Source organism: Choloepus didactylus, chromosome X (assembly GCF_015220235.1).
Source record: "Choloepus didactylus isolate mChoDid1 chromosome X, mChoDid1.pri, whole genome shotgun sequence".
NCBI classification, from domain to species: Eukaryota; Metazoa; Chordata; class Mammalia; order Pilosa; family Megalonychidae; genus Choloepus; species Choloepus didactylus.
Window position 1 is genome coordinate 14,420,591 of NC_051334.1, and position 16,142 is coordinate 14,436,732.

Genomic DNA, 16,142 nt, shown 5'->3' on the forward strand with positions numbered 1-16,142 from the left:
TCCCTAATAAACTGTTACTATTTTGCTATATGGAATGACTGCTTTGGTTTTCAGTCTTAAGTGTCCATCAAACTTTGGCAGGACCTATTCTGTATGTTCATGGCCAGATGGGCATGTTTTTGTAAAAATATGGTCAGAATCTCTGATGGGCCTGGATATGACTTTTTAAAATTCAGTTTTATTGAAATATATTAACATACCATAAAATCACCCATGGTGTACAATCAACTGTTCACAGTACCATCATGTAGTTGTGCATTCATCACCCCAATCTATTTTTGAACATTTTCCTTACATCAGAAAGAATCAGAATCAGAATAAAAAATAAAAATAAAAAAAGAACACCCCAACCATCCCCCCCCATCCCACCCTATTTTTAATTTAGTTTTTGTCCCCATTTTTCTACTCATCCATCCATACACTAGATAAAGGGAGTATGATCCACAAGGTTCTCACTATCGCACTGTCGCCCCTTGTAATCTACATTGTTATACAGTCGTCTTCAAGAGTCAAGGCTACTGGGTTGCAGTTTGATAGTTTCAGGTATTTACTTCTAGCTATACCAACACACTGAAACCTAAAAAGAGATATCTGTATAGTGCATAAGAATGCCCACCAGAGTGACCTCTCAATTCCATTTGAAATCTCTCAGCCACTGAAACTTAATTTTGTTTCATTTCACTTCCCCCTTTTGATCAAGAAGATGTTCTCAATCCCATGATGCCGGGTCCAGATTCATCCCCAGGAGTCTGGATATAACTTTTTAAACAAACATCCCAGTTATTTTTTTACATGTTTACTCCCCCACCCCCACCCCGAGTGTTCCATGCAAACCACTGGGTGGTTTGTAGTGTGTGTGTATATGTATGTGTGTGTTTAATTTTTATTGTAATAAACTATATGTTACATAAAATATACCATTTAAGTGTACAATTCAGTGGCATTAAGTGTATTTACAATGCTGTGCAACCGTCACCACTATCTTTTTCCAGAACTTTTCCATCACCCCAAATAGAAACTCTGTACCCATGAGTCAATAACTCCTCATTCCCCATCTTCCCAGCCCCTGGCAACCTCTAATCCACCAGTCACTAAAATTTGCCTATTCTAGATATTTCCTGTCAGTGGAATCATGATATTTGTCCTCTTGTGTCTGCTTTTTCATCTTGCTTAATGTTTTCAAGGTTCATCCATGTTGTAACATGTATCAGAATTTAATTCCTTTTTATGGCTGAATGATATTCCACTGTATGGCTAGACCACATTTTGTTTATCCATTCATCTGTTTGTGGACACTTGGGTTGTTTCCATCTTCTGACTATCGTGAGTAATGCTGCTATGAACATTGGTGTACGAGGATCTCTTTGAGCCCCTGCTTTCCATTTTTGGGGGTATATTCCTAGGAAAAGAATTTCTGGGTCATATGGTATTTTGTTGTTTTCCACAGTGGCTGCACCATTTCACACTGCCACGAGCAATGTATAAGGGTTCCATTTTCTCCACATCCTCGCCAACACTTGTTATTTTCTGTTTTTTTGATAATAGCCATCCTAGTAGGTGTGAAGTAGGATCTCGTAGTTTTGTTTTCAATAGTCACAGTCTCTCCGAATACAAAAAGTAGTTACAATTCAATGTAACACAGAAGCTTGTGTGCAAAGTTACAGGGAATTGAGACATCTTAAAAAAAGTTAGGTTAAAGATGAGTTTGTGGTTTTTTGGGTGTTTTGTTTTGAGGGTATGCCTCTTCCTTGGTCACCTGAACTCAGCAAAGAAATGGTTATCTTGATGAAATATCAGCCACAATAGAAACTGACAAAATCTACAAATAAAAAAAGCATAATTACCAAAAAAAAAAATCTGTCACTGCTTCCTCCCTCTGCAGTTTGCTTTTTAAACTCTTGTGTTGTTTTTTTTTTTTAAAGTTTTTTGATTATTATTATTTTTTTAATCCTGAAAAGTAGGCAGTAAAACTGCACCTGGAAGCATTTACCACAAACCACATGAGGGTCTTGAAAGCTGAGGGGTTGGGGCAAGGTTGAGATGACTGATAGGAAGGGGTCTCCCCCCTCCGTCACTGTGGTCCCACCAGGTGACCAAGGAAGAGGGTCCAAAAGGAAGAGTGAGGGAGGAGGAGGAGGAGGTGAGAGGTGTGTGTAACTCTGTAGCTTGGCTGCGGAGGGCTGTCGCTGCTGATGCTGACGGTGGGGTGCTGGTATTGGCGCTGGAGCCAGGGATGTCGCTGTAATTGTTGCTAACGGCCCCAGGCAGGGCTGTAGCTGGGCTGGCGCAGTGGCTGCTGCTGGGGCTGGGGGTGGTGGTGGTGGTGTGTGTGTGTGTGTGTGTCCAGTTGTAGCTGCCTTGGCTGCAGAAGTTGTTATCCCGGCTGTCGTTACCCCAGTGTCTCTGGCTGTAGCTGCTGCCCCCACTGCAGTTGGAACCCCATCAGTAGTTGCCTCCTCCACTGCTGTCTCGCAGTTGGTTCTGAAAGCCTCCTCTGTTGCCCCTGGAAGGGCCTCTCTTGTCTTAGCGCTAGAAACCTGCCATTTCTGCTGCCCTGAGAGCTACCACCGCCTTGGTTGTCAAAGTGCTTTTCAGGGCCTTGCGGCCTTCCTCATTGTACTGCCTCACCAGCTTGTCTGCTTCCTCCCACTGCAGTTCAGTCCCCAATGTCTGGCAATGTGAAGTTGGCTTTCATTTCTAATACCCCATAATCTGGGACATCTGTCCCTTCCTCTTCAGTTGGCTTTATTGTTTGGTCTTTTAGGTCCTTGTCCAGTGGGACAAATTACAATAGCTTTGCCCTGGAAGCTTTCAAATGGTCTCATTTTTCATCTCTGGGCTGACTCATAAATATGTGTCTGATCTAAGACATAGCTGCATTTCTTGTGGGCAGCCACCTGGATGAGGCAGTTGAGGCACCAGGCCGGCGTAGGCCCATCACCCGCCTTTTATCCATGATGGCACTAGTACCCAAGATGTTGTACTTCACAGAATCTCACACACTGCCCCATTCTCTGGTGTGATGGTGCCCTGGTTCTGCTCACTAAGGGGAAGGTTCTGGATGAAGGCGAATCCAGAACATGAGGGTAGAGGGCCTGACCCTCCAAGATTTCCCTGTGGATTCAGAAGGCAATGCCCATCCACTTCTCGTTCTTGGTAAAGGAGAGTTCCACATCACTCCCACGGTCAAAGTCCACAAAGCAACCAATCATGTCCTTCTCTGCAAACTTGTCTCTGTATCTTCAAGCTGGCTATTGGTGGATTTCTTCCCAGAGCCTGCATAGCCATAGGAGAAAAGCTCTTTGCCTCGCTAGGTGCTGCAGGAGTCCAGGGAGCAGCCGACGCGGATGATGTGGGGGTCAGGCTCTGTAGATGGAAGGTGCTTCATGGAGATTTCCTCATTGGTTTTCATCTCAAAGCACACCTGGCACCTTCTGGCCCCGTAGCTGACTAATGAAGCTGAGCATCCCAGGTTATTTTTCACACATTTACTTTTAATAACCAGTGTTCTAAGATGAAGGTGTGAATAAAGCAGACAAGTTAAAATTTCATGTGAGATGATATTATTCTTACTATTGTAAGATGGGGTGTGCTTATAAATATTCAAATTATGGTTCTTAGGGCAGGAGTACCCAGGCAGTAGGTAAGGATCTGCTGGCATCTTGCTAAGCCACTTGCGGCTGTCATTCATCCTTTATCAAACCCAGCCCTTCCAAGATGTAGTCTCTTTCCCAGCGACTTGACTTTGATCCATTCCTCCCCATCTTGTTTCCCTCCCTTCACTGTTCAGGTCCTGGTTTATGTTTATCACCTCCTTAAATAGTTCGCCTTCCTAAATGTAGTGTGTCTGTGCATTTTTCAGGAAATATTAAAGTAGTTCATCTTTGCAAAAACTTAGTGATCCTATTTTTAGGTAACACTAGCATTTTCCTGTCCTGACTCCTCGACTCTTGGAATGAGCCTGGTTCTCTGATCCTGTCTTTTGTTTTGATGATCCAGCATCTGCTTCCTGCCCCCTTGCCCAGCCTCGGGTTGAAATGGGGGCTGCCAGGTTCTTACAAGCCTTGGCTGCCCGGCCAGAGTGGGTTGGTGCAGAGATGGCACTGGACCAGCTCAGCCAGAAACTTTCCCCAGAATCTTTAAACACGAGACTAGAGAGAGCCTGGAACAACCCTTCACTTTTGGTAGGAGCTTTATGATTTGAAATGCAGGAGCTATTGGGGCCATGTTCCCTGCGATGGAGAGGGATTATTAGTTGTGAGTGTGTTCAGCTGTGAGTTACAGCAAAAAATCAAAATAATGAGTTTGAAAAGAGAAGCTTATTTCTCTTATTAAGAAAAATTATCCCAAATGTGGAAACAAGTCAAAAGGATGACTGAAGAATGTCCTTTCGATGTCATACTGCAGGATTGTCCAAGAAGCCTGCCCAAGGATTAATTTATTCTCTAGGAGAACATACCTTTGTTTGTCATACTACTATGTAGAGGGCGATTAAGGTAGCATGCATGAAGTCCACCTTCAGCTATGCCGGAGATGTGCAACATGGCCGCCAGGGCTGATACAACAATAGCTTAAGTTACCCTCAGCCTTCTTTACGGAAGTAGTTCGCGCCAAAAGTGCTAGTTCGCGCCAAAAATGCTAACCCTACATCTGCCATCCGCCCTAGCAACAGCAGCCACCAATCCTAGACCGCCACCAGCCCTTGCTAGCCACTTCCCCTTCTCCTAGAGTATATATGCTCTGCCTCTTCAATAAAGTTTTGCAGCTTGATCGGAATCTTTGTCTTGCTGTCATTCCTCGTGTCTCTTGTCCCATACCATTCCTCCCTCACAGGACTCGGAGCTTCCGTTGAATGTCCCGCGGGCCGGGACACTACTACAACTCTTAATTAGGGTTTGTACTCTGTAAATGTACTTGTCAACTTGTAGATTTTTTCATCCAATAGGGATGCCTAGTAGAAAAGATTATAGTTTTATTGTCCTGTAAAATATTAATAGTTTTGTCTTTACCTTAAGTTTTTTTCAGCATGTCTATCCTGCTTGAATATATACATTTCACTTTCTCAAATGCTCTTTGAATCAGTCAGCTTTGCTATCCTACAGGTTCCTCATCAACGAATTAACGAAAAAATTTACACCCTTCTTTCTGTATTTGGGAATATGTGGAAGTGGGGTGAGGATCTGGTGTCTAGCTCTTCCTTTAAAGGCATTTTTACGAATTCTCCTGTTTTTGGCTCCACCCTGTACCCCTTCAGAGGGCCCTCTCCCTCCAATTTCTATCCCTTTCTGGGGTTCTGAGGCATGAATCATCTTGCTTCTTATTGGCTTCCCAGCTTGAAGGCACTTAGCTTTTTCTGCTTCATCATGTCATTTGCCCCTTGGCCGTCCATTTCCAGCTTTCAAAATTTTGCTGACAGAGCTCATCTACTGTCATCTTCTCTTTGGCTTTCTGTTTCCTTGTGAGTTTGTGCCTTCAAAAATTCCTTTCCAGTCTCTCTAGTGGGGTTTCAAAAGGGACCCAAGATACATGCATATATATGTATGAGGTCAGTCTGCCTTGTTTAACTAGAACTGGATGTAGTCTTAAAATATGCCTAATAATGCAGCATTGATTTATTTCTCCATCAAATGAAGAAATTCATCAAATGTTGAGAAAGGGTCAAATTCTTGGTGACTGAGCCATTTATACCTCACTTTAATCTTCTTTAAAAAAGTCCAATACCTTATGCTAAACATTAGAGATCACAATATTTTGGACCTCACGTGATAAGTTGAGACTATCTGATGTTTTCAATGCATCACTGAATTGCTCTTTTGAAAGCAGCAAGCAGTGGAATATGCAGGAATGGTCTTTAAGGCACTGTCAGTATCATGTTGATAGAAACATCTTTTTCTTGATAGTTAATATTCTCCAGGTGGAAAAAGCCATCTTATACATGCTGCCTGTTACTTTCCACAGCATACTGAAGAAGCATGCATTGAGTGGTGGCAATTTTGTCAGAATACTTCCATGTTGAATCTAGAAACATACTGTTGAAATCCAACTGTCTGGAGTGAATAAAGGAGGGTGGAAAAACTGTCATATTATTCACTCACTATGGTTGGCATCTACTATCACTTCCTTCCCTGCCATCCAGTCAACCTTTCTTGGTATAATTCCCTGATTTTTTTTTTTTTTTTGGGGGGGGGTGGGTGGAGACCAGCACTTCTCTTATCTCAGACCCTGCATTTTGGGAGAGAATTGAATCCATCCCCAGTTCCAGGGATGGATGGTGACTTGAGTGTGGCCAGTCAAAGTTTGGATGCCTTGGCCACAGAAATTGATTAATGGATGGCCATGTGACCCAGTTAGACTGAGCCAATGAAATTCAAGTAGACTTTAGGTGGGATTATTGAAACAGTGGTATGTTGGACTTGAACCTGAGAGTATATGAGATTGGAGCAACTAGGAGACGCTGTGGAGCCTGTAAATGAAGCTAACAGCAGAAAGCAGAGAGGAGTGATAGAGACAAAATAACTTGTGATGATATTGCTTGAGTGCTTGAATTCACTTGTGTGAGCCAACGAATGCTCTATGGCTTTAGGCAGTTTCAATTGTTTTTCTGTCACTTGCCACCAATCTGCCTCACCTAGCAAAGCCATGCATTACTGCTTTCTTAGCTGGTATTAACCCATACTGGCTCCCATAATAATTTTTTTACCTAAATGAAAATTCACTTTTGTAACATGGATAGTTAGAGTTATACAAAAGAAAACATTGAGCACTTCTTTCTCATATATCCTCATCACAAATACCAAGAGCAAATTTATTGTAACTGTAACATGAAATATCTATTCATATAAGCATGATAATAAGTGCTTGTCCATACTGGATGCCATTGTCATTAGGTGATATACCATTTCATCATTTGATAAGAGAACTTTGTCAACAGGCCATTCCATTTCCCTTCCCATCATAACATTATTAACTTTTTCAGGGGTTTTACAAACTTTTTGGCAGTAGTACAACTTGAACCTTTAGAATCCCGGAAAGTACAATTTTTAGCTTATTCTGGAAAATTTCAGTTGGTTCACCAGAGAGGTCATTATGCTTTGTTTGAAAAGTATTCAAAGGCTTCCATGGCTTTCTGTCACTATTGGACAGTTTCATGACAGGCAAATCACAGGAGATTAGAGTCAAATAGAATCCAATTTTCATGTAATTATTGTATTTCTTATTCTTATTCTTTTTGGTCTGCCTGTCACCCTTACAAATTTTCTTGTCTCAGCAATACAAAGTCATATTCTATATTCACATTGATGTCTTATGTATTATTTACCTATATGAAGTTATTCTGCATTGCAGTATTTAGATAACTTTTTCTTAACTAGTGTTATGCTTCAATGGACTGCTGGTCCATTTTTACAATATGGGAATATAATGAAGCACCATGGTTACAATGGAAAATGCAAACTGGACAAGCATAAATAATAATATATAAATGACATAAATATACATCAGCTGAGATAAAATGCACCCTAGTAACTGTTAGCTGAAAGGAACTGACAAACTGAGTCTTCATGGTGAATGAGTAAACTTTAGAATTGTAATGATAATTGAGAACATATGAAGTTTCTATGAAAATCATAATTTATCTTACATTTCAAATTTATGAAATGTATATGGACACTATTGTTTCCATTTTTCTCTGAGACTCCTGACCTGTGTGTTGACTCCTTTTGGGGACTCCAGGCATCTCCAGTAGTCTGAGACCACACTTGGCCAATATTTCCTGGAGGATACTTGTTGGTTGTGGACAGAAAAGCCATGACAGTAGGAGGGAGAACCATTTGCATTAATAGCATGAGTTATCAAAATGTGCACTGTCCACAGGCACATTGAGAAGTGTGTTAAAGAAAAAGTTTTAGTAAGTAAAAATTGGTGTGTGCCAAGACAATTATTTTTTAAAATTTAGTTACTCTACATATTTATATCTTGCCTCATTCTTATATGAGCTGATTTCAGGCAGAATTTTCATTTAGTTGAAACAAAAAGAAAAGAAAAAATAAAGCAAAGTCTCCTAGAGTTAGCCTTATTCAGTAATCTTGGTAAGAAGTAAAATGTGGAGATACAAACCAGAAATACAATAGTGGTGGCACTTTTATTTACCCATATCATTACCTTTACCGAAGATCTTTATTTCTTTGCGCAGCTTTGATCTGCTGTCTAGTGTCCTTTCAGTTCAACCTGAAGAACTCCCTTTAGTATGTCTTGTAGGACCAGTCTAGTGGTGACAGATCTCCTAAACTTTTGTTTATCTGGGAATGTCTTAATCTCTCCCTTATTTTTAAATATTTTTTTATTAGAAAAGTTGTGGGTTTACAGAAAAATCATGCAGAAAATACAGAGCTCCCACATACCCCCCACTATTAACACCTTGTGTGAGTGTAATACCTTTGTTATCATTGATGAAAGAATGTTGTTATAATTGTACTATTAATCATAGTCCATAATTTATATTAGGGTTCACTGTTTGTGTTGTACAGGCCTATGGTTTTCTCCCTCATTTTTGAAAGAAAATTTTGCCAGGTATAGAATCCTTGGTTGGCAAGTTTTTTCTTTCAACACTTTACCACCTTCTTCTTGCCTCCGTAGTTCCTGATGAGAATTCAACACTTAATCTTATTGAGGCTCCCTTGTACATGATGCACTGCTTCTCTCTTGTGGCCAGGATTCTCTCTTTATCTTTGGCATTTGATAGTGTGATTACAATGTGTCTTGGTATGGGTCTCTTTGGGTTTATCTTGTTTGGAGTTCATTGAATGTCTCAGTTGTGTATTTTCACATCTTTTGTTAAATTTGAGTTGTTTCCAGCCGTTTTTTTCTTATTATTTCAGCCTTTCTTTCTTTATTCCCCTTCTGAGATTCCTACAATGTGTATATTGTTATGCTTGATGGTGTCCCACAGGTCTCCTTGGACTCTGCTCATTTTTCTTCATTCTTTTTACTTTCTCTCCTCAGAATGGATGATTTCAGTTGTCTTGTCTTAAAGTTCAGTGATTCTTTCTTTTGCCAGGTCTAATCTGCTGTTGAACCCCTTGCATTGGTTTGGAACTGTTATGTACCCCAGAAAATGCCATGTTCTTTTAATCCATTCTTGTGGGTGCAGACCTATTGTTGGATGGGACCTTTTGATTAGGTTGTTTCCATAGAGATGTGACCCAGACCATTCAGGGTGGGTCTTAATCCTTTACTAGAGTCCTTTAAGAGAGTTCACGGAGAGAGAGAGCTTAGAAAGAAAATGTCCCAGGAGAAGCAAGAAGGACCTACAGAAACTGAGAGAGCCATTTTGATACCAGGGCCCAGGAGAGAAGGACCAGTAGATGTCACCATGTGCCATCCCATGTGACAGAGGAACCCCAGATGCCAGCAGCCTTTCCTCAAAGAAGGTATCTTCCTCTTGATGCCTTAATTTGGACATTTTCATGACCTTAGAACTGTAAATTTGCCACCTAATAATACCCCATTGAAAAACCCAACCCATTTCTGGTATATTGCATTCCAACAGCTTTAGCAAACCAAAACACCCCTCTAGGGAATTTTTAATTTCATGTACTATGGTCTTAAGCTCCAATATTTCTGTTTGGTTCCTTTCTTATGATTTGCCTCTTTATTGAAATTTTTTTGTTTATCTATTGTTTTCCTGATTTCCTTTAGTTCCTTGTCCATGTTTTCCTTTAGCTCTTTGAGCATATTTAAGACAATTTTTAGAAAGTCTTTGTCTAGTGTGTCCAAGGTCTGGTCTTCCTCATTGATGGTTTGTGATGCTTCATCTTGCTCCTTTGTGTGGGCCATAGTTTCCTGTTTCTTTGCATGCCTTGTAGTATTTTGTTGCACATTGGATGTTTTAATATTTTAATGTGTTATTTCTGGAATGTAGTCACTGAAGTGTCTGTTCTGTAAGCTTGTTAAGTCCATTATGACTGAGATTTACTTGAATTCCAGGAGCATTTTTAAGTTGCCTTTTTCTTGATTCAGTGCTTGCCCAGTTACTGCAACCCTTTAACTTTTTGAGAGCTCTGAGAAAGATGGTTCTGCCTGTTTTTGCTTGTTATTTAAAACTTTTTTGGGAGGACAGAACCCTGGAGCATCTTACTTTGCCATATTGGTAACATCACTTGACTAACTTAGTAATTTTTTGATGTATAGTTTTGTAATTTGCTAAAATAAATAAATAAGTTTTATTATTGAGGCTGTGAACCTAACCATTTTCTGGGTTCAGGAAGTTCTTGCATGTCTACTGTGCTTTAGATTTATGAAAATAAAGGCTGACTCAATGAAGGAATAGGGATAATTAGTCATTTAATAGAATGATTCATGATTAGATTTATTTTTAAGCATGTCCTAAATTTGTTCAAATTTCTCGTATCCTTATAAGAATCTAGTTTATAAGACATTTTCAGAAACATATCCAAAATATATCTACTGTGTCAAGTGAGACACAACTGAGTTATTAAACTGTTTTTCCATCAGGGAAGGAAAGAGAAATGACTTTCAGAAAGCCTGGGAAAAGGTTGGAGAACTGAGAACTGCCTTCCTCAACTTGGCATATAGATGGAGCTTCCTCATGTGGTCCTGCTCTCTGGAGCTACAGAATTCTGTTGGGGACCCTGATCTAGGGTAAGAAAAAGACAGGGAGAGGCAAGATTTAGCAAAGGCACCATCTGAGAAGGTTCAATTCTATCAGCTCTCAGTGCAGAGTTTTTATGTTTGCTTTTAATTGAAATAGTCCAGGGTGATCATGGCATTTGAACAATGTAATAAAGTGGCAGAAGAGTGGTGTGACACCCAGTATGAAGTGTTGCCTGTTTGGATCAGTGTAGACTGGTATAGTCTGGAGAATTAAATTCCAAGCATGACTTAGGAAGAGGAGAGGCACAAGATGATATCTTACGCAGTACACAGTGTTCCTCATTTGATTTCGCAAGTAAATAGGGATATGGTAGTGACATGCTATGTAGTAAAACAATGTTTTTTATTGAAACCTAATTCACTACCATAAAATTTACCCTTTAAAATTGTACAATTCAGTGATTTTTAGGATATTCACAAGGTTATGCAACCTTCACTTTTATCTAATTCCAGAATATTTTCATCACCCCCAAAAGAAACCCTGTACCCATTAGCAGTCAGTCTCCTTTCTCCCCTCCCCCAATCCCTGGAAAACACTAATTTACTTTCTGTTTCTATAGATTTGCCTGTTCTGGACATCTTATATAAATAGACTCATATAATGTATAGCTTTAGTGTCTGGTTTCTTTCACTTAGCATAATGTCTTCAAGGTTCCTCCATGTTGTTGCATGTATCAGTGCTTCGTTCTTTGTTAATGGCTGCATAATATTCCATTGTATGGATAGACCACATTTTGTTCATCCACATTCATGTGCATTTGGGTTGTTTTGGCTTTTGTGAATAATGCTGCTATGAACATTCTTGTACCAGTTTTTTTGTGGACATATTTTCATTTCTCTTGGGTGTATACCGAGGGGTAGAATTGCTGGGTCATATGGCAACTCTATGTTTAACATTTTGAGGAACTTCCAGGCTGTTTTCCACAGCAACTGCACTATTTTTCATACCCATCAGCTGTGTATGAGGTTCCAATTTCTCTACAGTCTCGCCTAGGCTTGTCTCTCTTTTTGATTATAGACATCCTATTGGGTCATGCTATGTATTCAGTGTACTCACATCATCTTGGTTGAATATTCATTTTAAGGCAATTGTTAAAAACAATCCCTGAGGACATAAGAGGCTTGTAAAAGTTGCTTTCCTAAAGGATTAGATGTCTGTTGAGGCATTGTTAGGCAGGAGTTGGTTCCAGAAAAAATAGGGCTCTTTAAAAAAATCTCTGATGGCTTAAATGAAACAGCTGGTTAAGTCAAAATTGAGAACAAGTTTCATGAACTCAAAAATATTTCCAATTTTTCTGCTATAGAGGCTCAGATTAAAGCCCCAGCGTACATTAAGGCCTTTCCTATCAATGCAAGTACAGTACTCTGATTCCACAATGGAAAAAATTACAGAGTTGATCAACTCTTTTGTGTTTTTAATCCAGTGTTATTATTTTCATGGTTACTAAGTTGGCATTCGTAGTAATATGGGAACGATTTGCAAACACATAGTCCCTGAGAGATTCTGAAGCTTAAAACAAAGCAAAACTTCTGCTTAGTAGTGGGTGCTCCTGTTCCTGCCCCCCCCATTGCAGTTAAGGGTTGGATTCTTGTGAAAATAATACAACACAGGTGAAACAAACATCCTCTTCAAAATGAACATACCCTTCTATTCCTTCCATTTCAAAAGGAAAGCAGGCATTGCCAGCCAGATGGACTGAATTTGAATGCACACACACAAAAAAGAAAACACAGAAAACTGAGCAGTTGCCAGATATTTCACTATTTTCAAAGAGAAAGGTGTGACCTAATATTGTTATTTTATTTCAGTTTCTGTTCAATGTTAAATTTCAAAACCACTTACATACAGGAGTCCAGGTGAGGGCTTACATATTGGAATGAATAAATGGGACTGCAAAGGGGTTGCTGATAAGTGGTTGACATATGTAATAACTTTTTATTATGGAAAATTACAAACAAACAATTTGACAAATTGATATAATACACCCCCTTGTGCCCATTGCTCAGCTTACACAATTGTCAACATTTTCCAAATTGTGTTTCAAACTACCCCTTCCCCGCTTTTTCTTTTGTGCCTGTGGACTCCAATGCAAATTCAAATTATCATGGTAGTTCACCTGTAAATAATTAAGAATGCATCCCTAAATTACACGTTTTTTTTTTCGTAAACACTATGCTGTCATCACACTTTAAACATAAACAGTAATCCTTTAACATCATTGAATACTCAATCCATGTTCAAATTTCCTTCATGGTTGACAGACTGTGTTTTAAAATTTTTTAATTTCTTTTAATTAAATTCAGTTTTATTGAAATTTAGTCACATACCATACAATCATCCATGCTGTACAATCAGCTGTTCACAGTACCATCATATAATTATGCATTCATCACCCCAGTCTATTTTTGAACATTTTCCTTACATCAGAAAGAATCAGAATAAGAATAAAAAATAAAAGTAAAAAAGAACACCCAAATCATCCCCCCCAGTCCTACCTTATTTTTCATTTAGTTTTTGTCCCCATTTTTCTACTCATCCATCCATACACTAGATAAAGGGAATGCGATCCACAAGGTTTTCACAATCACACTGTCACCCCTTGTAAGCTACATTGCTATACAAGGGTCTTCAAGAGTCAAGGCTACTGGGCTGGAGTTTGGTAGTTTCAGGTATTTACTTCTAGCTATTCCAATACATTAAAACCTAAAAAGGGTTCTCCATATATTGCATAAGAATGCCCACCAGAGTGACCTTTCGACTCCATTTGGAATCTCTCAGCCACTGAAACTTTATTTTGTTTCATTTCTCATACCTTAAGTCTTTTTTAATGTCAAGGTCTCTCTTTCCACCACCCCCCATTCCCCCTCCCGCTTGCAGTTTATTTGTTGATGAAATCAGATTGCTTGTTCTGTAGAGAACTCCACTGCCTGGCTTTGCTGTTTATTTCTTCATGCTGGTGTTTAGCATGTCCCTACATCTTCTGTATTTCCTGCAAACTGGTAGTTCTGTCTGGAGCAGCACTGTCCATTGCAGTGATCATAGTCACAAGTGGTGATTGAGCACTTGAGATGTGACTAGTCCAAAATGAGATGTCCTGTAAGTGTGAAATTCACACCAGATTTCAAAGACTTAGTACCAAAAAATAATGTGATTGTAATACTTTTTTTTAATTTATTCCATGTTGACATGATAATGTTTTGGAGATATTGGGTTTTATAAAATACGTTATAATAATTAAGTTCATCTGTTAATTTTTACTTTTCAAAATATGACTGCCAAAAGATTAAAATTTACATATGTTGCTTGCATTTGTGCCTTGAGCTATGTTTCCGTTGGACAGTGCTGATTTGGAGACACCTGATGAAATCCAGGTTTATTTGTTTGCTTTTGCAATTATATTTCATAGGTAGTGTTGGGCATGTCTAAGCAGAGGCATATAATATCTGACTCTTTTTTTACGTTAATCAGCCATTGATGATCAGTGCTTGGATCTTTTTATTCTTTGGGGTTATAAAACGGTGGTATTTTAATTCTGTTATTCCTTCTGAATTTATTTGCTGAAACACTTCTATCAAGAGAAACCCACGTCATCTACTCAGTTGTAAAGTTAGATAAGGAAGGCAAGATCACTGTTTGATCACTGTCCTTTATTTAGCAATTCTCAAAATAATCAGTGGACTCACAAGTAGTTGACAGACTCCACAATATCTAGCAGTGCTTATTCATATGTACTTTTCAGAAAGATTTACAAAGCTTCATAGGAATGAAGATGCTGATTTGTAAGCAATTTGAACACTGTTTGCTCCTCAATTAGAGATACATTCTATGTAATAAATGTCAGGGTCATGAAAGACAAAGAAAGATTGAGGAACTGCTCCAGATTAAAGGAGACTAAGGAGAGGAGATAACTGCATGTAACATGTGATCCTGGACCAGAAAAAAAAGCTTTTTCCTTTTACTATAAAGGTCCTCAGTGGGACACTTGATGAAAGTTGAATAAAGTTTGTAGATTTTGGTGTGTGTAGTGGTTATATAAGAGAATATCCTTGTTTTTAGGAAATGTACACTGAGCATTATGTTTGCAACTTTCAAATGATTCAGAAAGAATATATATGCAGAGAAAGAGAGAGAGAATGATGCAACAACTGTGGTAACATTTGAGGAATCTGGGCAAAATATATCTAGGAATTTTTTGTATTTTTTTTTTACAACTTTTCAATTAGTCTGAAATTATTGCAAACAAAGTTATTAATAAAATAAAATAATGGCTGAGACTTAAAAATCGTATCTGTTCTTATTCTGAGGTTATAAACAGATTGGCATCAGTGTAGACTCAAAATCATATTAAAAAGCAGTTTGCAAATTCGAGAGGGACTCGTTAAGGAACAAGAGAAAAGTTAATTACCAATTCTGTGAAAATACCTGTGGTAGTTTAAAATGTGTCCATAAATTCTTTGACATTCCCTTCAAGAAGTTGAGCTTAATTCCCCTCCCTTTGAATGTGAGCTGGACTTAGCCATTTGTTTCTAATGACTAGAATATGGTGGAAGTAATGGTGTATCACTTCTAAGACTAAGTCATAAAGGACAGTATGGCTGCAGAAGTGTTCTCTTGGATCACTAACTCTGGGGTCACTCAGGCATCCTTACGGAGAGGCCTCCCTAAGGAGAAACTGAGGCCTCCTGCCAACAGCCATGTGAGTGAGCTGTCTCCAACCCCAGTCAAGCCTTCAGATGAGTGCAGCCTTGGCTGACAGACAGTTTGACTGCAGCTGAGCTGGAACCACCCAGCTTAACCTCTTCTGGATTCCTGATCCACAGAAACTGTAAGATAATAAATGGTTGTTGTTTTAAGCTGCTACATTTTGAAGGAATTCTTTAAGCAGCAACAGATAACCAATGCAAGTCCGTATCTTAGGCACCTTGAAATAACACTGCCTGGACAGCTGCCTAAATGTAAAATCAATCTTTTCCACCAGATTTTGATATAATCTGTAAATGAGAGTAGAGATAGCGAGGAACATTTCCAATATATAATCAAATTTACATGGTTATTTTGGAAACTTATAGTACCTGCTTAGAAGTCATCCAGAAGCAGCTAAACTAAAATTTCAGTTTTTAGTGACTGGCTGGAACTCCTTGAGGAGAGAATTTCTTCATTTAAAGAAATGAGTAAAAATGTAAAGTAAGACAGGTATGAGAATGAGATCAGGCCAAGAAGGTAGGTTTAAACTAGGAGGGAATTTAGTGGCAAAAGTAAACATAGCCTCTAATGAAAGAAAATCTTGGAAAGATACTTTGCCACTGTGTTTCTAACCATGTCCACGTCCAGGTAATTCTGATTTTCTCCTTGATTTAGACTAACAATCGTTTATTGAGCATCAGATGATCAATCATGCTCCTTGCCCTCAAAAAAGTGACTTGGAAAAAAAAAAGCAACTTGGAAATATCCTTGACTGTGAAAAAGGATA

The 16,142-nt window shown here is 38.9% G+C and overlaps 1 protein-coding gene and 1 pseudogene across 1 annotated transcript in view; one reads left to right on the forward strand and one right to left on the reverse strand.

Annotated features, from left to right (window-relative positions):
• Positions 1–2,071: 2,071 nt before the first annotated feature.
• LOC119523329 lies at positions 2,072–3,691 on the reverse strand (annotated as a pseudogene).
• A 346-nt stretch (positions 3,692–4,037) lies between these two features.
• Positions 4,038–16,142, forward strand: part of LOC119523330 (ralBP1-associated Eps domain-containing protein 2-like) — a 237,802-nt gene continuing 225,697 nt past the window's right edge. Inside the window, exon 1 of the mRNA XM_037822099.1 lies at positions 4,038–4,184. Within this exon, the coding sequence (XP_037678027.1) occupies positions 4,038–4,184 (147 nt within the window). The remainder of the gene's footprint in view (positions 4,185–16,142) is intronic.